At 39.8% G+C, this 24,839-nt stretch overlaps 1 protein-coding gene across 2 annotated transcripts in view; it reads right to left on the minus strand.

Moving 5' to 3' along the window:
* The window catches only part of vps13b (vacuolar protein sorting 13 homolog B), a 337,411-nt gene that overhangs the window by 115,182 nt on the left and 197,390 nt on the right, over positions 1-24,839 (minus strand). For both annotated transcript variants that reach the window (XM_077526198.1, XM_077526199.1), the window contains exons 32-34: positions 6,459-6,662; positions 2,082-2,208; positions 1,334-1,477 (exon numbers count right to left, since the gene is read on the minus strand). In XM_077526198.1, the coding sequence (XP_077382324.1) occupies positions 1,334-1,477; positions 2,082-2,208; positions 6,459-6,662 (475 nt within the window). The remainder of the gene's footprint in view (positions 1-1,333; positions 1,478-2,081; positions 2,209-6,458; positions 6,663-24,839) is intronic.

Raw genomic sequence — 24,839 nt, forward strand, 5'->3', positions numbered from 1 at the left:
AGGCTACGATTACCTCAGTGAAGAAAACTGAGTGCTCATAATTGGTTCACTTTTCACTTGTGGAGGCAGCACTTCCATCACAAAGCTGCTAAGTTACTTTTGACATGACATGACACTTTGGCTGCCAATTCATGGGTGGAGAAAACTTAGTGGGGGATATACTACGTAAATTAGACGGACTGTTCCGCCGCAATCCGACAAAATTCAATCGGAAAATCAAACCAAGTACTTATTTACCCAGTTTTGTAAATTCCCACTTGACAGGCAATCCATATACCACACAAGTCAATTTTCCATCAAAACAGGTCAAATGCAATTAATCAAATAGAGTTGGTAGATTTATTTGTGCATAGCATTCTGCAATAGTACTAAAGTGACACAACTGCTAGCTCGAGTGTGTTTTGGACCAAAGATAACTCTGATTCTGGTCAAGCGTTGGGGAATGGATAACCACTATCCTATGACATTTTTAGTAGACCCCCCAGAGCAGTTGCTATTCTTTCCCATCTTGCCTTGAACCTGGATGACCCTTCTTCCAGCCATTAGCTGCCCCTCAGCAGAATCAAGCTATGAATCATTAGCAGCCAAAGGTGAGGCCTTCACGACCAAATCAAGAGCAGATGTAAAACTAGCACCTCCATGGGCCTGACTGTCGAAATAACAAAGGGGATTCCCAATCGACTGGTCGAGTATCGTTTTAACACGCTATTGTAAAAACATACCACCTAAGTTAATTTCATCTTTATTCTTTCCAGAACAGCTAATGGAAATTATTGTATCTTTGAGAGAATTCATGTTAATTGAAAAAAAAAAAAAAGTAAGGTAGAGAGGCAGAATCACTCCATGCCTGTCAACTCACTCCTTTTCATTTCATTGCACCATGTCCTCCTTTCCCCTGTCCATTGCTCTTCCCTATGACTCTCATCCTCACCACAGCTGGTAAATATTTTTATATTGTGTTCCATTAGCAAGTTTTATTGAGCGGTCAGACTGGGCAAATGGCGCCTGGGAGCTCCCTGTCCTGTAAACAATAGAAAAAGGCCCTGAAAGCTGCAGCTGAGCACAGCGCAGTAAACTAAAGCCACATTAGAGGACCACTGTGTGCTGAGTAAATATTTAAATGTGTTGGATGCACCCCAGTATAGGCGCTAGTTGGGGGGAAATATTTCATGAAAACATTCAAGATGGATTTTTTTTTTTTTTTTAAACAAAGCTCACAGAGGTCAGTGGATAACAACTCAACTCTGTTTCATAACATACTATTTAATACATAACATCATAGAGGTTAACACAAATATATTTAGCAAAGATAACCCAGTAAACAAACAAATACCTCAGTGCCTTGCACAGGAGTGTCCAAGCCCCCAATGTTGTCTCTGAGAAGCTGTTGAAGGAGGTGCACCTGAGCAATGCTGAGGTAAAAATCCAGACTGCTGGTCACATTAACTTCAAGGGAATGGCCACACACCACCAAGTCCTACAAGGGAAGACAAGTTCAAATGGCAAATCAATCACTGAAGCAGAATACATGAAAATTCATAAAAGGAGTCAAAAACTTTAATTGTGTTTGATGTATTCAATCTAATACGGCATATGATTCATATTACAAACTATATATTATCATAATTCCTCCTTGTTACATTTTCCAAATCCGGCCATCATATTTTGCATGTCAGTGCAAATTATGAATGAGCTGATATGCATTGTCAAGGGGCATGTTAGCGTGGAGAAAGTAGGCATCAAAGAGGCAGGAAGTTGGAATGAGCTGTGCCAGAAAACATCAGCTGTGTAAGCAGAGGTTTGAACTCTGTGGGTCAAAAGCCTCCATTACACGATTTTCTGGCTGTGGGATTCCTAACGAAGGACTTATTGTATGCAAAGAGGTAAAAGTTGAATACATCTGACATCTGTCTCAATCAAGAACAGATAAAGTCTGCAGTACCCATTCTAAAAAGGTCAAGGTTGAAATACAATAAGGTGCCAGTAGTGATCACACTTCCACGTCACTTATTGTGTTACCAACTTTCCATGATTGTAAAACAAAAGAAAGCTCTGACGTGTTTTGTGCTGAGTCTGCTAACCTCTGCTTGGCCGGCATCAGGCGAGAAATTCTTGCTGAAGATGATGGCGGGAGCAGCAGTCACTCGGACAGAGAAGTCAGTCACGATGGGTGTCAGGATGGCCCGACGCTCCGGGTGCCTCCTGATACTATAAGCAATATGTGGAAAAACAAACGATGGTTACAAATTAAGGATTAGGCTCTAGAATTAACCTACAGACATTTCATCTGTGACATAAATGTTTGATGGTCAGGTTTGGAAAAAATGGTTCCCTGTTTATAGCCTACCTGCAAGGATACATACATTTATATTTCACTATTTTAGTTCAAAACAGAGGCAGAGTTGTGGTAGAATCGCAGTTAAAAATATATGTTTTAAGTTAATTACTAATACAGGTGACACGTTGGGATATATATATTTTTGAATTGTATGCTATCCATGTTTGGTGATGTGTATTCTGCATGTACCACATGCTCATATCTGGTGCACTCATTGACAATGTGCAATTGGCTCATTGCACGTGACAAAACTTTGTCAAAACAGACCGAGTTGCTATAGAAAACATCAACTGTAAGGTATTCTATAATTCTGGAACATTAGGGTATTTAAAAAAAAAATGAAATGCAATTACAAATATGAATTGCACAGAATTGGAAGTTTCTGGGAATTACAGTGAACGTCACACTAGGGGTGCTCGATTATGAAGAAAATATTAACCATGATTAATTTGGTAACAATTGCAAAAATGATTAGGAAAATAATTTGTTTTAAACAAGTATAAAATATAAAGATAAATACATTTCTTTGAAACACGATAATTTTGCAAGTTCCTTTTGGGCCAAACAAGATTTATTAAATCAGTCTTTTTTTTTTTTTTTTTTTTTTTAAGGTGAAAATATATAAATGTGAGCAACTCAGTATTAATAATCTTTTATTTTTGTTAATGATTATGCCAATTTTGTAATTGTGGAGTGTAGTAATCAAAATTGTAATTAAATTTCGATTAATTGCACAGTATTCACATCAATGCTATTCATTTTCATGCTGATGACAGACGGAACGGGTTTGATCGAACCCCAGGAGTTAAAAATAAATAAATAAATAAATAAATAAATAAATAAAAAAAAGTGGTCGGACGAACATGTGCAATATGAATTCACATGTACAACGGAACATATGGTGTTCCACAGCTTTTTTTTTTTTTTTTTTTTTTTTTTTTTTTTTTTTACATTGGCCTGTCACATTTAGAAGGACAAAAAGTTCCAACTATCAGTGATTTAATGTTCCCATATGCTGGACTTAATAGCTGCATGAGTACAATATTTAAATTCCTTACTAAACACATTTTAGCTGGAAGCCCAAACACAGTTAGACACATAGTGAGACATTATTTGACAAGTCCCAAAAGGGAACAACCTTTAATTGTGTACCCAAGATCAAACCGAGACCTTCTCACATCAGCTTTTCACTAATGGGCAGTCCCACAATCAACTCATATTTGTGGGAACATTTGTTAGCAGTAAAACAAATATACAGGCTGGCTTTATAAGGTGGTGTTAATTGCCACATCTGCTGCTATTAAAACAATCATGCTGTATGGCTTACAATATTTATAGTTGGCCGGGATTATAAAAAAACCTGTTTCTAGGTGGCCTGGAGTACAGTACTCAGGCAGAACCACTATCATTTTCACTTCTCCAATACAAATGTGCATTACTGCTGCACCCGAGCTATTATTGTCTGACACATTTCTTTGAATAGTGAGCGAAAGAGGTTTCATTCAGATGTGAAATGATCTATGAGGGCAATTGGTGTTCGCTAATCTCTCCTCAGACAGGGATTGAAACAATGAGTGTCTCGTTGCAGGGACAGGTGCTATCATTCACCATTCACCAAAAACACATAGGGCTCAGTTTACCAGTAATATATGGGGGCCTTTGACATTGAGCCGTGTGTGTGCGTCTCCCTACACCTCAGAGTGGATGTGGTGGAAACACGAATACATGGAAAGTGTGGCTTTTATTTTGCGCAAAAGTAAACAGCAGCAATATCAGTGGCATGTGCAAAATGAGAACGGCTTGACAAGCTGAGAGGTGGAGAGAGTTCACAGCGCCCTGACAAAGGGTCTTTCCTATCCAGCAAACTACACACTGGGATGAGGACAGATCCTGTCAGTGGATCCATGGTGCTGGAATTTCCTCACAAAACCTCAGGAAGCTGACTGAGGCCACTGCTGATGCAAAACTACTGGAACTCGAGTGAACCCAACAAAATCTGTGGAGAGAACACGCTCCAGTCTCCAAAACAGGAGAGAGTGTGAGGGTATCGATGGAGAAAACGAGGGGAAGGTGAGAACTTGGGAAGTGGCGTGCGTCAAATCTTGTTACAATTGAGGCCTTGCTTTTTTTGTGTGACTACAGGTGACAAGCTGTGAGCTCGAGTATTATTCTTAAGTGGTGGTTTTCCCTTTAGGGGCTCGCCACACGGGAGGCGACATCACTGACTCTCCATTCATTTCCTATGGAAGCAAGGCGACAGGGCGAAATCCCTTTCCCCTCTTCCCCCTCGGCGACACGCGACATTCGTGCATGTGAAAAATCGTGCGCATACCCTTAGACGTGCACGCGTAGGTCTGCGACGCGATACTGGAAAGTCGAAACATGTCACGGAAATCATTGCGTGAAGTATCAGATAAAACTGGAATTAAAATGAAATCCTCCCATTTTGCTGTGTATCGCACTGTCTAGCATGCCAACGTTCATTGGCTCATCAATGAAACCTTCGCTGATTGGTTGAAGCCTCGGCGACGCGACAAAACTTGACATGTTTCAACTTTCTAGTATCGCGTCACGAACCTAAACTACCCTCATAAAAAGTTTGGGATATTTGGCTTTCAGGTGAAATTGATGGAAAATATAAAAAAAATGGGTCTCTTACATGTTAAAAATGTCAAGAAGTCAAAACATGTTTTTTTGACAGCCCCACTAATCTAAATATGGCATTCTGGTTAATATAGTGTTAGTGAAATATGCATTAAGCAGCAAAATCCAGCTGTTTTTATCCATCTCAGGTGGCGCCCATTTTGCCACTTGCCGTGGTCTCGGGTAACAACCAATCACAGCGCAGCTTCAGAAAACAGGTGAGCTGTGATTGGTGGATTGGAGATGGATAAAAACGGCTGGATTTTACTTCATAACTCGTATGCCAAAAATGCAATATTAATCAGAATGTCATGTTTAGACTAGTGGGGTCACATATAACATATTATTGTCAAGAAATGTTTAAAGTTGACTTCCACTTTAAAAATCTTTGTGCATATCAGCTTTTAGATAGCCTACAGTATTTTGTGATGACCAAAAAGAAATCAGGACCTCACTAATTTTGCGCTGCTCTCTTCTGCACTTGTTTTTTGTTGTCACAGAACAAATCTGAATTCCTAGCCCATGATTCTGTGATTTTTGGGCCGGTTCCTTCACAAAACATGAGTGGAAAAATGGATGTGAAGCCAAACATGCTGTAACGCTCATGCTTGTTTTAGCTCTCAAGCTCATAAAAAAATAGCATCAAAAGTGTGTAATTACGTGTTCAGAGAGGCTCCATTAAAGGGAGAGCTACCTCAATGACTAAATAGTACTCCCACATCTATACTTTTTGGATAAATTATGGGGTATTTATTGGAGACAACACATATCACCTAAAAAATCTTGCTAAAATAAATCAATATAAAGCATCATTTACAAATGAATTGATATTGTTCATTCCCTTATACGTGAAGACCGTTGCAGGCATCTATATTGATTGGTTAAAGATAAGTTTGTAGAGCTATACAGTCAGTACAAATGTTAACTCTTGTTTGAAATGAAAGATTTACTGATCACAACTCTAAGTCCACCTGTGTTGTCGAATAAAAAAGTGGTGAGTGGAGACTTTCCTCCACCATCAAAACCGCTTCAAACTACCAACTAAGGTTTTTGCCAGACCAAATGCCACAACACCATCAGAAGCCTGTGACTCACAATTAACAGCAGCCTCAAGGAACTTTCATCCATCCAAGGCCAAACAGGGTTGTCCCTCCGTCAAGTAAATAGATTTACTGAACAGTAAGTCCAATGATAACTTAAGTTTTCACCACTGGTTGAGCTGCCAAGTCGTAAAAATTTCTGGCTTTGTTTGTCGAGTTAAATGTTCAACTTCACCTTTCACTCAGTTTCTTTGGCTAAGACATATGTGCATCTTACATATGTGTGTGTGTGTGTGTGTGTGTGTGTGTGACAGCCGCCATTCCCAACAATTCCACCAGTTTGATGAAAAAGGTGGGGTAAAGTGTGACGACTTCCTTACAAATGATGATGGAGTTTAGCTGTCTGTACGCAATAAAGAAATAATAATTCTTCTGACCTGTTGGCCATGTTCCACTCCAGGGCCGGGTTCTGGGAGTTCCTCTCACCGTCCGCGGATACACCTCCTTTTATTCCCTCCTTCTCTGGTTTGAGCTGCTCCCATTGAGCGGTGCCAATGTTGATGGACTGAAGGTCGATCTGATACTGGCGATCCTCGACCTCTGAGCCTGGGTCGCGCAGGATACCAAGGTTAGAAGCTCGTCTGAAAGGAAACAAAAAGATTGGATTGTTACCGTGGTGCAAAATGGGACAGAAGCACATTGCGGTAAACATCACGCAGAATATTGCTATATGAATTCCATGTAGTAGGGGTGTAACGGTACGTTGAATATAAGATCCTGGGTTGTGTTCCAATTCGACACAGTAAGGAAACAAAATTCAAAACATATGGAGCAGATTACGTGAAAAGAAAAAGCATTAAAAAAAATTCTTATTGACAGCAATATATTTTCTAAAAGCATGCAATAAAAGACAAATAAATATATTATAACTTAAAATAGCTTACATGTTTTCTTTTTTTTTTTTTTTTTTTTTAGGAAAGTGTGAAATGAATTGACTCCTTCTAAAAAAAAACAAAAAAACAAAAAAAAAAAACAAAAAAAAAAAAACAAATGTAAACGTTATTGCTTTGGTTTGATCTCAAGAGAGGCTGGAAGCTGTGATGGAATCATGATATATATATTTTTCTGCTTCACTTAATCCCACATTATTGTGATGCTGTTTCAACAAGTTAACGACACACTAGAGTCTACTACATATAATTTTTGTCTTGGCCTGCAACCCTATTGGGCTCGGAAAAAGTGGTGGGTTATGACAACTGACAACTATTACTAATCACACATTTAATAGACTTTTACATTTTTAGATAAGAAATTATTTAAAGTTAATAGCAACAAAAATGTTCTTTTCTTAAAGGAATAGTTAGATTTTTTTACATGAATCTCTATTTCATCCTCCCCTCCAGTGTGTGCGATCAGCACTGACTTACCCCTGACAGCGTTCTATGACACGAGTTCTGGTCCGGTGTTGGACGAGAGGAAAATAGTCCAGCAAGTTGCCTGGGGACACCGAAATAAAGCGTTTTTCTTCTAAAAGCAATTTGTGTTCAAAAGAGTGATACATTTGCATCATTAAACTCCTTTCTGAAAAAAGTCAGACGCCATTACTGCCGGGCACTACTTTTTTGTTCATTCGTATCACTGTGCGGCGCCCTGCATGCAGCTGATAGACGCGCACAAACCAACAAGTTGTTTGTCTTTTCGAAGTCGGAAGGCGCGCGGATCAGCTGTCTGGAGCGTGTCGGTCAGCTGCCTCCAGGGCGATGCGCAGTGACACGAACGAACAGAAAAATAGTGCCCGGCGGTAATGGCGTCTGACTTTTTTCAGAAAAGGAGTTTAGTGATGCAAATGTATTTCTCTTTTGAAAACAAATTGTTTTTAGAAGAAAAACGCTTTATTTCCATGACCCAAGCCAACTTAACTGACTACTGTCCTCTCGACCAACACCGGACCAGAACTCGCGTCACAGAGCACTGTCAAGGGTCAGTCAGTGCTGATCTCACACACACTGGAAGTGATGATGAAATAGAGATTCATGTCAAAAAATCCAAACTATCCCTTTAAATCTTATGAATCAAAATATTTCAGTTTCAGAAACAAAAATGATTTCCTCCACTTTCCGCTGTCTGTCAAGGCATTATAAGTGATCATAATTGACAAAGTTCCTCAAGCCAACACCGATTTAAAATGTGTCATGTTATTACCAATTACTCTTGCTTTGATTCTGAATCTGGGGCAGGGGTGGATCTATTCTAGTCGGTTGAAAATTATGAAAAATCCCAATCTGTTTGCATTATCACCTTTAACAGGCGTTAAAGATAATCAAAAAAATTATTAAAAATAAAAAATCCTTCCTTAATTGCTTGATTGCATGGTTTTAGTCTGTTTAATAAAATGTCAAAGTGGCCCTTGCATCCTTTGATTTTTCTGTATGCGGCCCTCACACGAAAAAGTTTGGACACCCCTGTTAGACTTTACACCGATCTGATTGGCTGGATCGGGATCGGACAATATTTTACATTTTGCCATTTCGGGCCGGTAGACGGCCACACATCGATATATGTTAATTGGTGCATGCCGCCCGTCGCCATGCAGAGTTCCCATGGTAACGAACCACAAACAGTAAACATTGGTCAGTTATCCAACACCCCCGCCACCCCCGTCGACAAATTAACATCTGTTGCCCCATCGACCCCCCAAGGCAAGTACTAAAGTGTGATTTGAGTTTGATTTGATAGGAATACAAGTATCTACATTCCATTCCTACCACAAAGTATACTTTTTTTTTTATTTGGCTAAATAAATTGGACGAGTCTTTCTAACAACTGAAAATCTTTTCCTTTGCCCACTCAGTAGTATGTAAGAGCAATAACAGTAGTGTGACTAAGACAAAACATCTGCCAGACTTCACCTTTTTCATCAAATTTACATTAATGTGGTGTGATTAATCCTAATCTTGGCAGAGATTGCAGTTTTTAGATTGTGGCTTTAGTACACTACTCTTCCATTTTTGTGACCCATATAGTGGAAGACCTAGACACAAACATAAATATGGCAAGATATGATACATCAGGAGTGGGTACGACTGGCTCAGTAATTGAACTGCTCCAAACACTGTTCCAACAGTGCCAAGAAAAGATGATGCACTCCAAAGACAAGTTGCGCATGAATTCACAAAGCAAAAAGAACAATCACAATCGAGCATCTGCTTATGACATCAGAGCTTTCAGTTTGTTATGATATGTTTATTTGTGCTGGTGAATTCAAATGAGTGCTTAAATGGAATAAATAAGAGCTTAAAATGACTACAGATGTAGTGGCAAGCTGAGTAGTTTTATTTAGTTCGGCAATGTCACTGCTAATTTTCATTCAGCGTTTTCCTCGCTTAGCCACACCAGAAAAGCCGCCACAAGTGCGTTGTGTTATGACATAGGCATCAAACACAAAAACAACAGTGATGGGAGATCAGAGGTGCATAACCAGAGTTAGCTGGATTTGTTGACACACAAACAAGTGAAACAGATCCTTAATCAACATTTGGAACCACATTTATCAACATAGTTAAATTTGAATCAAGCCAAGAGCCCAAGTATGATTTGGGTGGGATATGTCAGTCTAGATTCATTTAGGTTTTTTTTCTTTTTTTTTTTGTAACACTACCTCCATCTTCTGCCCATCTACAAACGATCTTTCACATTAAACCAACCTAAGTTCCCTCATATGCTTTCCAAATTATCTCTCCACTTGAGCCCATTTAGCAGAGCCTCTTGCTCATAATCAACATAACATGACAATCTGCAGCCACGTTCCTACATTGTTGAGTTGCAGGGTCATCCCCCCCACCAGCGATATAAATATAAACGATAAACGCTTTTCTTGCTCATGTAACCAATGGAAACCTGTGTGATTTAATATCAAACACCATATTTCAGCCAATCGTAGGAAACAAGAGAGCTTCATTTCTGACAAATAAGGAGGGGAGGGATTTTGGCAGTTTCCCTTGGGGTGCAATAATAATTGAAGCCAGATCTCTTGCTGTACATGTGTGTTTGGGATGGGGAATGCACTGGTGGTTTGACAAGTTTGATTGGTCATGTGAGGACCACGCTGCATGGCCAAACGGAGACTAAAGAAGACCTTGGGAAAGCAAAGCAACCCACTACCTAAGTGCACACGTATGACCTAAAACGCAGCGCAAGGCAGGTGGAACACACCATTTATTCTCACATGCTTTTTAATCACACATCTGTGCGCCGCCACCATGTGGAAAATCGCAAGGAAAATGAAAACAACAACTAATAATTGACACCCTTTTCCAGATGAGGAAGGCAGCATGAGAGGGAGAGTACATGAGGACTGGGGGGCACATAGTAACTTAGTTTGTCCTTGTTCGTCAGCCAACCTCATTTAATAGCTGGGAAATACCAGAGAAACGTTTTTTTTTAATGATAGAATGCTGCAATTTATGTATAGAACAAAAAGGATCAAAACCAATGTAATGCTGTAAGCGCACTGCATCGTGGCATTCATGGTCATTATTTCATGAAGCAGTTCACCTTCTTTAGGCACATAATTTAAATCAGAGGAGCCAATTGGAGTTCAAATGAGGTTGCTTGTTCCAAATTATTTTGGCAGAAAAGTCATACTACCAGTTTGAGCACTGGCAATATGTTGAGTGTAGGACCTGCAAATTCACAGATACGTCAGCACAGGAACATCTGGTACAAATATTGACGGACCAAATTTCCTTGAACACAAGATATGTAGAACAAATGTAAACACAAAAATCAGCAAAGGCGTTCATTCCGTCAGTCCGTCTTTGACGGACGCCAGTTTTGTTGGCGAAAGACGAGGAACTTAAAAAAAAAAAAAAAGACAGACTTAGCAGGTTAGTGACGATTATTTACACTGGCGTTTCGCTGATGATGATATTTCGTTGTCTCACGTTTGCTTGGAAGTTGCTTAGAGAGGACTGCATTCACTATACAAGTGTAAGAGTGAGTGCTAGGATCTCTGTGGAGACTGGTGCCCTGCTGTGATTGGCTAAGGAGGCGGAACCAGCAAAATGTAGTAACTTCACTTCGTCATGACAACACATATGTACTTTCTTTGTTTGAGTCCAATATTTTATATGTGTGTATTTATTTGCATATAAACCTATATAGTTGTCATTTTCTGCTAAACCTTAGTCAAATTATTTACCGGTATTTCAATAAGAGAGTGAGAGATGGCAGCATTATGTCGTGTGGACTTTTATTCAGTTTTTTATTAAATGTGTCTACTACTTACATTATATTTTGTTTATTTAGTGGATGTTTGAGTCAAAGAAATGATTGTAAATACTGATTGTAACTACTATGGAATATCTTGTAGTTTTCATGGTACGTGGCGTGGTCCTTTACCGGAGTAAATACACTTCTTGTGCTGTGAATGTGTGTGACGTACAGCAGCAGAAGAAGGAGAAGAAGATCCGTCGCTCCTAAAATAGCAGTGACGAAACTGTAATTTAGCAACGATGGAAGTGAGGTTAAAACATCGATGGCAGACTGATGATTACAGTTTGGTTTGGCTTGAAATAATGACGGACTGATGGACAGGTGCCTAGGCCACTGGCGAATGATGGACAGGCAAAATTTACTGAAGCGCCCACCTCTGTAAATTAGCTGCACCCTACATTCCAGGTTTTGATATTCTTTTGGTCTGTACGTGTGTTTGACAGAACATTAATCTTGATTTGTCTCATTGGGAAGACTTCTGGGAGTACTGGTGATTGAGATGTAGCAGATTAGGGATCATGTTGTAATAGAATTAAAGGTGGGGCCTTCTGCACACGGTGTAGCATTAGCTGATTCCTTGAATACCAATAAATAGGAAACACATATGCAGGCAAACTCCACTGGTGCATGTTACAGCAAATTTAAGTGGACGCCTAAAATGTGGGGAAACAATGACTTTAAAAATCAAATCCAGACATGGGCTATATATTTGCATGACAGCGGAGAAATAATTGCTAGAAAAATAATGTTGAATACCTTGAGAATATTGCAGCAAATTATATTGTACAGCAATTCATATTGTAAATAAGTAAAAGGGCTTGTTAAAAGTGGAAGCCTGGGACAGGCTGATTACCATGCTGAGGTTTTGTAGGCTAACTGTGGTTCAAGGTTGTAAAATAAACCACAGTGGGATCTGGTTGAGGCTCACGGCCTGATGGTTGGAGTGTGGGAGCAGTGAGCTGTGTTAAAACACTCCAACCGGAGTGATCCTACGGGGCAATGCGTACATGCACACACTCACGCACTGCTCTTGCAACTTTCATCCAGACTCCGTTCCCAAACTCCTGCCCCCGGCCAGTGGTACAGGAAGCACCAGTGTAATACCAAGCCCTGCCAGCTTCTGGGTCTTGTCACTCTGAAACCCACAACCTGAACCCACAATCCCTGACCTGTTTTTCACTCCATTTCCCCAACAATCACTTGCAATTCTTGTCTCCTTGCACTTCTTCACCGAGGCAAGACTGTGTGTATTTAAGGGAGATGAGGTCCTCTATATTTGCACTAAAATAGAAAGTTCAAAATGTCATTTTCTCATGTAATTCAGCAAAGTGAAGTTAAAATAGAGATGCTCCATTTTAAGGGTGCTCCATTAATCGAGCTTCCAAAGTTGAATGTCCCTGAAGTCAAACATCTTTGAATTCTCCTAGAAAAAAAAAAAAATGCCTCTCAAGACCTCTGTGTATCTCTGTTCACCATGCATCAAAACATTTGTGCTGGGTGTTTGTGGCTATTAAAAATGTATTTTTTTTCTTATAAAAATCAAACAAGGTTAATTAAGAAAGTGTTAAAAAGAAAATAGAATTGATTCCCAATGCCTTTGTATCGTGTTGTCACTTATCAAAGCTAAGGTACTGTGCACGTTGAGTTTATGGTTTCCATTTACATGGTTAACTTCTTTGTTTGAAAGCCTACGTACACCCCCTGTGGCATCGGCCCAGACGTCGGCACGTCGCATAGAAAAATTACGTAAATACACACCGCACCGACCCCAACTCTTACGTACCTTCAGCGCATACGCGAGAAGTAATTCCCCTTCATACCATCAGCAGTGGTAGTCATTATTCCTAAAGGCAACCGGAAAGCTCTTTATGGAGAAGGAATATAAAAACGTAAATAATGCACACCAGTTACTTTTTCTCTCACAATGTCCTCCCACGTGAATGAAACCCTCCGGCTTTTTGCACAGTATCGTATATAACAGTAAATCCTACCTATATCCAGTTGCGTCCCCATGTCATGCCATATAGTCTGGCCTTCATACCTTTGTTGGCAAACTATTTAATGGTAGTATCATACAATGCCGGTCTCTCTTGAAACAAAGAGACAAAGTCATCTTCCCGATCTTCTGTCCAAACAGACATTGTACGTTCAAATGCGGATGGTACAGCACGGTGACGATGCGCAAAATGAGGAAAAAAAAAAAAAGGTTCAGGCTTTCCATCAGTACTGTTTATCCGAGTTAGTCGCTTGCTCTTCTTGTCCCATGCGCTGATTCGCTAGCAAACAGCCAATCACAGTGATCAACAACGCCGATTCAACGTCAAATTTGCTGGAAACGCAGCCTCCCCCCAAGACGTATTCCAACTCGATCCGACTTTACGCCAGTAATTTATACACTGATTAGACGGCGCAGGCCGTCGGCCCAACGCTGTCCAGCTCCCGACGTCGGATTGGTGTATCTTGGCCTTAAAAATGGTAAAAACTGGAATGTATTGTGTTTGACCAGAGATGTTCTTCCATATTTTGTTTTCAATGATTTGAGTCTCCACTTTTTGAGGTTCTGGTGTTGTTCCATCACAGCTCCAAGTGCAGCCAGCATGTCCTTATTGGCACCCAGCAGCTTTGTGAAATCATTACACTGTACAGTGGCTCCTCAATCAGTTTGCTTTGACTCCCATTTGGCAAGAGTGAATGTTGAGGGGGAATTCATAAGCAGTATGATTCATAAAAGTTGCAATTACTTAGTAGGTTAATTTCCCTCCCTGTCTACGATGGTCTGTTCTTAACAGCCAGACATTCTGCAACTTGGATTTATGACCCCAGTCAAATAATCAAATAGCTGTTAAGCTTCATCCACCGATTATGGTAATTAAATTGCTTAAATTACAATGCTTAGCAAGCCTCAGAATGCGGGGGCAAAATGATGTGGTGGAATATATGGTCAGCAAAATAGAAATCGCCGTCAGTCACAGTTTCTCCCAATTAATTTTCGATGACTTCAACATGGATGAAACCGAGTCATAAAGAAAACAACAATTTGAAGACAGCAACAACAAACTACTCCAAATGTGTCACACTTGGCAGAAGAAAGAGACTTAATTGTTGGTATTTTAAGTCAAGTGTGTTTTCCCCTTAAATGGGCTGACACATGATAAAGAGAAAGTGCAGCTTTCCTGCACTGTGTTTTAGATTTGATACATTGGCAGATGTTCATGACAATCTTGCTCAGAATGACTCATCTCAACTCTTGTGTCCAAATTTCAAATTTATACCACCCTCACACAAGTCATACGTGATAGCAACCAGACAATGAGGCCCTCTGTTTACACTGCAGCTGTATACAAAACAAAATCAGCGTTTGCAGTTTTATTTCCACATAAGTCCTTTATCGGCCTCGCAATTTACATGTCAGGGACGTGATATTATTCTATACACAGTTGGTGTCGGATGTGTTACTCTAAACACTGGCAGACGTGCTCTCCATGATGGCATGTTTAACATGTCTGGCCAGCACATCCAAGTGGCAGAGAATCCATGTGTAACAACCACATATTTCATTTGACCTTAGTCATTTTATGGAATTCACATTTACTGTAGAAGTGATTTTAAATGCTGTACAGGAACTTTTGGTCTGTTCAATTCTGGCCAGTGACATTTTTTATTTCTACTTCCTCTGTTAGCAACAACAGATTTGCTTTAACAATGTATAGTTCTGCTTTTATAAAATATGTCAGAGCTGAGTTTGGATCTGAAGATTTGGAGGTGTGCATGACTTTTCAGACGCCAGTTTGAAACTATGTTTGTTTCCTGCCAAGCATTTCCATAATGATATAATAACACCATTTATTCTGAGTCAGTATATCAATTAATCTCTCAACACATGGATGGAATAGATTACTCTAAACTGGCTGTGGTAGAATCTGGTGGGGGTCAGGGAGGTTTCTTATACACAGTCATTTTGAGCTCAATTAGACAAAGCACATACAGTACTAACTTCAGGGTACCGGTAAATTACATCTACAGTATACTGTACTGTGTATAGTGTCTTCCATGTGTCCAAAGGACGTTCAACAGTATTTCATGAGGGTAATAATGTGTCGTGGAATCTGGGTTCACAAACATCATTGAAAGTCTCTGAGGAGAGCACGTGAATTTTGACCCACTCTTCGTCACAGAATTGTTTTAACTCAAATTTGAGCATTTTGAAGTACGAACAGATCATTTAAAGTCATACCACAGTACCAAAATTGGATTTAAGTCCGGTCATCAACTTGGCCATTCCAAAAACTTTACTAGATTTATCTTGTAGTCTTTCAGAGGTCGGATATGAAACATTTACGGGTCATAAATATGTACCAAAAACAAGAAAAAAAGAAAAAAAACAACAACAAAAAAACAGGGAGAGGGGCAAATACCTTTTCACAGTACTTTACATAAGGTAGCTGACAATTTTTCTCAGCAGGTCATGTTTGGTAATGTCTATCATTGATGAAAAATACATCAATTTGAAGGTGCTATTTTTTTTCTTGTTGATGACCTGCAGTGTGAACACAGCATTGTCGCTCAAGGATTGAAATATAAATGGCAGCTTTTATATATTTCTTTTAGCATTTAGTGAAAACGTATATAAAAGAATTACAATTACTGTATATGTGGCACAAATGCGTCCTACATCCACTAATTCTTCATTCTCAGAAAAAGACTGCACAGCCAGTGTTGATAATTATGAGGCGGAACTGGCATTTGAGTGTATTTATATGAAATGATTACCGAAGACAGCTCCAGCACACCCGCGACCCTCGTGAAGATAAGCAGTTCTGATAATGGATGTATGGATGGATGGACATCTCTAATGGAGATTCCCATTTCTCATCTGTACTGCTTTGAAGAAAACATACAGGCAATGAAGTCCTATGCTTATTTATTGCAATAACAGATTATGTTAATTCTGTAATGGAAAAGAAGACGAATGTCAAAAATGTCTAAGAAAGAGAGACTTTAGTAGCAGTAAAAATTTTCTTTAAAAAAAAAAATTGATTGAGGCAGCAGTCCCCAAAAAGTAAATCTTCCAGCTAGTTCGAATGGACTATTATGAAATAAATAACAAAAATATAGAACATGTGTTAGTGAAAATAAAGTAACCCCTAACGGCATTTAAATCTCTGCCCAACCCAAAGTTGTACTGGGAACTTGTAATTGACTCAATAAATCAGTCAAGGTAAAACTGACACTCCTGTGCCTTAATCCTGATTTAAACAAAAATACATTACACTGTAGGTGTATGTACGCCAAAGCTAAAGCCTCAGCTGAGACAGTGTAAACAAACCTTACCTCCAAAGCCTTATCTTAAATGGCACTAAACGTGAGTGGATATTGCATAGCAAAAGGTTGTAGTTAGAGCGATGACAACTTTGTAGGAATGGGTAGGAAGGGAGGATGTAATGTAAGTGCTTCTGTTGAACAGAAATTGTGTGTAGAGCACATACCAGGTGCAAAGCATTAGAGGAGATGGCACATCAAACAGGGTAATTTTTTATTTTTTTGCCTCTTTCCTGCAGCCATGGTGGCAGGAAATGCTCTCCAGCATCCTGTGATCTGACCAGAAAGTGACAGCAAAGAGGAGTCCAAATAAAACGGGAGGTTAAGAACATGTAGAAAATGTTCAAGAGCATCCTGCAGAGAAGTGGGGATAGGGGGTGGTCTCATAAGATACATAATAATGACCGCACCATGTAGAGTAATACAAAGCAGGCATCTGGAGGTGAACTCGACTTGTTTTAGTTGGACTGAGAATAAAAGAAATTAAATGAGGAAGAAGAAGAAGAAAAAAAAGACGTATGGATTTTAAAATAACACTTGGACAGGTTTTACATTAAAAAAAAGTGTTCCCAGATGTTAAGAGAGTGTCTGTGTGTCCTTAAGCAGAATACTGTACGCTGACAGTCATAACTTGTACAATAAAGTGTGCTCCAAAAACAAGTTTTATGCATTTACTAGACGAGAGATATGACTGACAATTTGACACATTTGCATTCATCCAGATCCACTAAAAATGGGGTGTGCTTCACTTAAAAGGGGAAAGTCAACCAAAAAAAAAAATCTTTATGGAATATGAATTAGCTCTTTGACCGCCAAAAACGTTTAATGACGTATTATAAAATCATAATGAATGCTGCCAAAAACATTAATTTACGTTTATTACGTTTTGTTTTGTTTTTCTCTCATTGGGCAGTCTTGTGCTGCCTTGTTACTAAACAAAAAATATTAGTGTCAAAGTCACTGTTGTGCAAAAAAAATGTATCTTTTCACAAAAACCTTGTTTTTCTGTTAATATTTTTGTATTTTCGCTTATGTCACTCCAATGAACTAATTTCAAATTGTGATTACTAAAGAGCGGAATAAGAAACATGAAAGAATGCAATCCAAACTTTCATATGGTATCCACCATATTTATGTCATCATAGCGCACAATATTCTGTTTGCTTTGAAAGATGAGTGAAAATGGTCCAAATCGGCTGGCACCATTGGGGTTTTTGGATAACGTTTGGCAGTCAAAGGGTTAAAGCAGCAAAATCCACTTGTTTTTATCCATCTCAGGCGGTGGCCATTTTGCCATTTGCTGTCGACTGAAGACATCACAGTTGCTCACTTTTTGCTGAAGTTGAGCATTTTACATACTGTACAATTAACTTGGTTGCTCACATGCGTACACACGGTACTGTATATCTACAGGCATATGGTAATGTCCGTTTTCAAAGTGATATCCTTGTCTAGACACTACTACTACTACTACTACAATTACTACACTTACTATTCTTTGGTATTAATTCAGAACACAAGTTTCAAAATGCAGAGGTCCTCTGAGACTGTAAAAAAATGTGTTACTTGTATACAAGGCACATGTCTGTAGTTTAATGTGATTGGTCAGATGATGTCTAAGCCTTGCTCACTATCACCTAGTCTCTTTCTCAAATGTTTAAACCAAGCATACAAAATGTTTAATAGCGCTTTACAAAATAAATGATACCACTACCAGCCAAACAAATGGAGAGATTTGACTAGAATAAAAATATATATATATAGAAAAATAACAGGCACTGACTTGACAGTTCAATGATGAGATAAAAGTTGTACATTGAAAAGCATGATACTTAAAATCCTACATTCACCATTAGTGTGGATGGATGGAAATTGAGCCAACAATGTGACATTTTATGACAACATGAATATACCATACGTAGCAAAGCATTTTGCTTGAGTTAGTAATTTTCCCCCTGATTACATGTGTGGAACTGGAGCTGGGCAGTAATAAATTGAGGGGGTTCGGGTGCTGACTGGCGGGCTGCTGTGTATGTGTGCGTGCATGTGCGCCGGGTATGCTACGGAGAGAAGAAAGCGGACCACCACAGTAGAGCTGTCCATGTGGTGGCTTCACATTTCCCTCTGTGGTTAATTCAAATCTACAATGGTCACACACACACACACGCACGCACACCCACACCCCGATTGATGTAGTTGATCCACACAATGGATATCGAAAGTCTACACACCCCTATCCAAACACCAGGATTGTATGGTAGAAAAAAAAATGACACCCAGATCATTATAAAAAACACTTTTTCCACTCTTAATGTGATTTATAACCTTTACAAGGGAAATCAAGGTCCACAGAGCGTTTCCACAGTATCCGAGGGATCTCACTGCTTAAAGGTATACTGTAAGTGAGGAAAATCATCTCCAATGTATTAAATATATGATGGAAGACAGTCATCAGTGAGTGAATCAATTCCCAACTGGACATCCCACCAAAATTGATGCAACAGCGAGAAGAAAACTGGTCAGAGAGGATGCCAAGAGGCCGCCACAACACAGGCATTTCTGGCATTAACTGCTTGTTGTACATGTGACAACAATCTCCTGCCTTCTTTATACAGGAGCCCTTCTCAAATAGGGGGGTGCACCTGCTCTATGGGGGGTGCGGGGTGATACCAGGGTGGGCACGTGTGACCCCAGGGAACTTTTTTTTTTTTTTTTTGGCCATACTACTATTATGACATCCAGAGTGGCACTCTCATTGTCGGGGTGTGCACAGGCAGTATAAACAATGTTTACGACGGTATTCAGCAGATCTATATTTTTTCTCCTTGATGTTAATAAGGATCCAGTGTTTTGCAGAGGTGTACTTATAACCATTTTTGAAGACAAATGCTAATGAATCAAGGTGTAGGAAATTATGAACAGTTCCAAGTATCAGTTAGTGTTTGTACAACATCGACAGGCTTCTGCGAGAAAGGGAGGTTGGTGGGGACTTAAGGTGGAAATTAGCCTTCTTCTAAATATGCTCTAACCATATTTTTATATTTTCTTTGATACTGATTAATGTATGTGCAACATTATGCATAAACTCAATTAAAAAACAAAACAAAATAATACTGCTACTACTGATGATGATGATGATAATAATAATAATAATAATAATAATAATAATAATAATAATAATAATAATAAGGGACGGCATGGTGCATGATTGGTTAGCACGTCTGCCTCCCAGTTCTGAGGACGCAAGATCGAGTCCGGGCTCCGCCCTTCCTGGGTGGAGTTTGCATGTTTTCCTTGTGCCTGTGTGGGTCTTCTCTGGGTACTCCGGTCTCCTCCCACATTCCAAAGACATGCTTGGCAGGTTAATTGGGCGCTCCGAATTGTCCCGAGGTGTGCTTGTGTGTGTGGATGGTTGCTCGACTCTGTGTGCCCTGTGATTGGCTGGCAATCAAGTTTGGGGTGTCCCCTGCCTACTGCCCGAAGCCAGCTGGGATAGGCTCCAGCACCCCCACGACCCTTGTGAGGGGCAAGCGGTTAAGAAAATGGATGGATGGATAATAAACAGAATTCAGCGCTTAAAGTTTTTACTGTGTATTCGTGTGAATGACTGAGTTGCATCCGGCTAGAAATTGTAATTAAATGTAATAAAACAAAACTGCGTGCAATGCAGTAATTTCTGCCTCCAGACGTCCGCACTCTCTCTGACAAATATCCTACAGTGGAAAGGAAGTGAGGCATGGATAGTGTAAATGTCCAACACCCCCCCAAGGACTTGGATCTACAGAAATGTTCTGAGCACAGCTTCTGGTTCTTTAGTGTTTGGTTGGACCTCCTGGGGTTGTAATATGCGTCTCATTACACAAGCATTAGACAATTACCACTGGATTCTCATTGGTTTCCCAGAGCTATGCTTGTGGCTTCACACATGGGCATTTAAAAACATCTGCACATTCTTTCTTCTTTGAGGTTGAGGTCTTTTTTCCCCCTCCTTCAGCCCTACAATTGTCTTATCTTTGATGCGATGTTCTACTGTGTAGATGGTAGGTAACTACTGACCACACTCACACTTTCAAGCTTTAAACAAGAATGTTTCCATGTGAACACCTCTGAACTGTATATTCAAAGTCCTTGACTGTATATTGACGAATTGCTCAGTTTCTGATATTTCAAGGTAAATGTTCCGAAAAAGAAATTAGCGGCGACATACTGCCGACCACCTGGTGTGCGCTATGCTGTGTGGCTGACCAGTCAGAGGCTCCCTGACAGCTTCAAACCAACCACAGGATGCCAGAATATCAACATGTCATGCGCAGCGAGAAAAAGAACAAAAACAGCATAATATGCAAGGCTGATGGGGTTTGACAACACACACTGACACACCAGGCAGAAAAACACTATTTCCGCTGCGCGCACACATCACACACTGACAGGAGAATGTGTGTATCACATTTTGCAGTTGGGCTTCCTAGTTTGTGATAGGGTATATTCTTAGAGCCTCATATCCTGCTTCAGGATGAAGTTGATACGCTCGCGCGCACAGACGAGGCCACTGAGGTCACAGTCCAGTGGCCAAGCATTCAACCCCTGGATCAGGCCCTTTTATGAGAGCAGCGCAGCTGAGTGGTCAACCCACAGACATCTGTCAACATGCTCCCCAACCTGACTGATAGCAGCATTCCAAAACACAAGAGCCGTTTCCGGGAAGCTTGCAGATGAGGCCCGTCACCTAAACAAGGATAGTAGCAGGCCACACTGTATTCAGTGGCGTGGATAAAAAAATAAATAAATAAAAAAGGCAAAATAAAGTCTATGTGCTGTGAAAGGCACATGGATTGTAGAGGAGCTGACAATGATAGTCAACATTGATGAGCTCTTTAGTAAGCTAGTAGAAAATGCAAATTCCATATTTATCGGACCATAATCGACACTTAAAAACTCTAATTTTCTCCTAACGCTAAGGTGGACCTTGTAATCCGTTATGCCTCAATAGTGGATGTGGTAGTGATGGATGTTGGATTTTCAGCTCTCATTATCATCTAATCGCTAGCTGGTGTCTGGTTTTGTCATACTGGAACTCGAACTGCATCCATTCCTAAGAATCATGGGCAATGTAGTCCTACTAGTCTATTGCTGCGGTTTCTGGTTAGACCCAACGCAAGCTGAGCTTTTCTGATGACGTAATTTCAGTGGAACAATGTGGGATCGGCGAGAGGTAAATAGCAGTCAGCTTCCAATAGCTGTCGGGACAAAGCAAAAAAAAAGGTTTGGATGATTGTAAGTGCATTTATTGTTTACAGCTGTTGAAGTGTCAATAGTGTTTAGTGTTAGCCAAGGTAATACTGTAAAACAACCACCACTCACAAGATTGACTAGCGATGTTCAACCAACATTTTCCATCTGCCAGAGGATCCCCACCTCTGCTCGAGGTAGAGGTGGCAAAAATGAACCTCATTTATCGGGGCTGGTCTGAACTTACCATAATAGCGTTAATTCTACCAAATAAAACTAGTCATGTTGTACAATTAACCCTGGAGAACCCAATTCCCATAGAAGAAAAGGGGTCTTGGATTACAACGCTTCACAAAGACAATGTGCCTTAAAACCCGGAGTGCCTTATGTATGAAAATATATTACTTGTTCTTTGATATAGCACTTAATAATATGGTGTGCCCAATGATACGAAAACAAGGCGCTAAAATATTGTGCTGGTACAGTAAAACTCTACTATCACGCTAGAAACAACAAAAAGCTCCAGTTTTGTCCCACCAGTCCAAAAAACATTCTCCAAGATCCTTTGTGGCTCGTCAATATGCACTGTGGAAAATTACAGTCTCACTCTTTTATGGTTTCCTTTCAACAGCTGTGTTATACCTGGTCATCTTCAACTATGTCCACTTAGCCTCAACCCGGAGTGGCCAAGTTCGGTCCAAGAGAGCTCCTACCAGCCTGTTTTCCATGTCTCCCTCCTTCAGCGCAGCTGAATCTAATGATCAGCTCATCAGCAAGCTTTGCAGAAGCCTGATAATGATCCTGATCATGAATCGGGTGTGTTAGTCGAGAGAAACATGGAAAACAGGATGGATAAGGGCTCTTGAGGACCGAACTTGGCCACCCCTGGGACAGATGGTGTGATCTGATACTGATGTATCTACACCTTGGGGTTCCCCTTTACTTGTTCTGTAGGTTTTCCTCTTTGATTACCAATCAAATTATGCATCTCTTCAACATTTTGCTCTTGTGGCCACATCTATGAAAGTTGGCTACAATGCTGTGGATTTTGAACTTATGAATGATATATTGCATGCTAGTGTAGTTACAGGAACATAAAGCTGTTTGGAGATGGCCTTATAACCTTTACCTTTAACATGCATGACTATATTGCTTTGCTAATTTTCTGAGATAACTATTTACTTTCTGATGTTCAGTGTGGTATAAACCATAATCACCAAACAGCACAATGACTGGTTGATAAACGTTAAAAGATACTAATAAAAGTTATCTTCTGGAAGTAACTTCAAGTCATTTGAGTGACTCCTGTAGGGTTTTATTTCATTAACAGACCAAACATTTTGTCCACGTGGGTATGTGAAATATTTTTTTGTTTCACCAGATATTAACTGCCTGTTAGTAGGACAGACATCCCTGTGTTTTGCTTTTGTGTGTGGGTTCACTATTAAGACCTTTGCTATTGTTATTGTGAGAGCACAGTGCTGATTACACAAAATGTAGCTCAGCACGATGTGGTCGGACAAATACAAATATGAGGCTCAATAATGTTTACCTTTTGTTACAGTTCAGCCTTGACGAAGGGCTGCTCTACTGACTGTTATTCTAGTTTTAGATGTTTTAAAACATTTTCAGTCCAATGATTATCTAGAGAAAACTTCTGTGACCTCCCAGTGTGATTACAGAAAAGATCAGCGTGTCATCAAAATGACAAAAATCAATCTTCTTTGGTCAGTCGAAAATTCCATAAATATTCAGTCTTACAAAGGTAATTAAGAGACCACAGGCTGGGGAAAAACGTTGGACCAAGCTCCAAGACCAACAGCTCCTACCAAAAAGAATGAAAACAAATGTACTAGTTTAATGTGGTTTATTTGTTTGATTCGCCTGTGGTGCACTCCAAAATCCCAGCATTCCCTTTTTCTTCGTGGAATCCGTCATGATCGTTCAACTAATATTGCGATACAACATATGTAAAGTGGGACCCTTGCAAGGGATATTTTTCTTCCTAATCTCCCCAAATGTCTCAAATCCAGCAGGGGAATACAAGTGTTACGTTGCAACCATCTCATTGAGCTAAAGAGCCTGAGAATAACATCAGAGAGGCCACAGATATTTAAGGAATGAACCACAAGCTGTACACAGAAGTCAGGAGACACCACAACACAAGACCCTGTATACAGCTCCCTGAGTGCATACTGACTGCTGGCTGAACACAATGAGGATCTGTGGAACAACTTTAGGATGAGGGTTAAGTGGAATTAGACCAACAGTGAAAGATGATTAAGACACAGCATGATACATGAGTCTGAGTTTGATTGCAATGTATTGCCAGAATTAAAAGGTCTTATTACTTTCAGCAAATCTCTTTTAGGGCCTCAAGTTAGACAGAAAAGGGGATGACTAGTGGTCTGTCTAGACAGTGTGGAGTACACCCTTAAAAAAAATGATAGCCTCATTCTGAGTAGTTGTCTTTATTAAATAAAGTGGAAAGGTACTGTAGTTCACAGATCAAAGTTCAAAACCACTAACATTTTTTCTGATTTCCTCTGTTCTTCTCTCAGAGAATTAGCTTCACAAACAAAGTACCCTGGAGGCACTCACAGTGAATGCCATTGTTGCCATTTATTGAGATCAGTTTACACACTATACAACATGTTCGCTGGATGATGTATGAAAATTGGAAAGCCAATCAAACAAACCCTTGGTTCTTAAAGAAAAGAGTAAAGATACTGATCGACAAAAAAAATAATAAATAAATAAAAAAAAAGATCAAATTGGCTTCCTTCCGCCACCTAACGCTCTTAAGTCCCTTACATATGATATGATGCTTTTGATCTTTTGCTTCATTCCGACATTGTCCTGTCTGTACGCCCGACCTCAGTGACCACTAGAGTTACCCATTGGGTGCCTCCAGGGGTTCTAAAGGCCAAAATGGTCTGATAGAGAACTCCTTTGTGTTAATCAAAAGCTACATACAGTACTTAGGAAGTATCACC

This window comes from Festucalex cinctus, chromosome 7 (assembly GCF_051991245.1).
Source record: "Festucalex cinctus isolate MCC-2025b chromosome 7, RoL_Fcin_1.0, whole genome shotgun sequence".
NCBI lineage: Eukaryota > Metazoa > Chordata > Actinopteri > Syngnathiformes > Syngnathidae > Festucalex > Festucalex cinctus.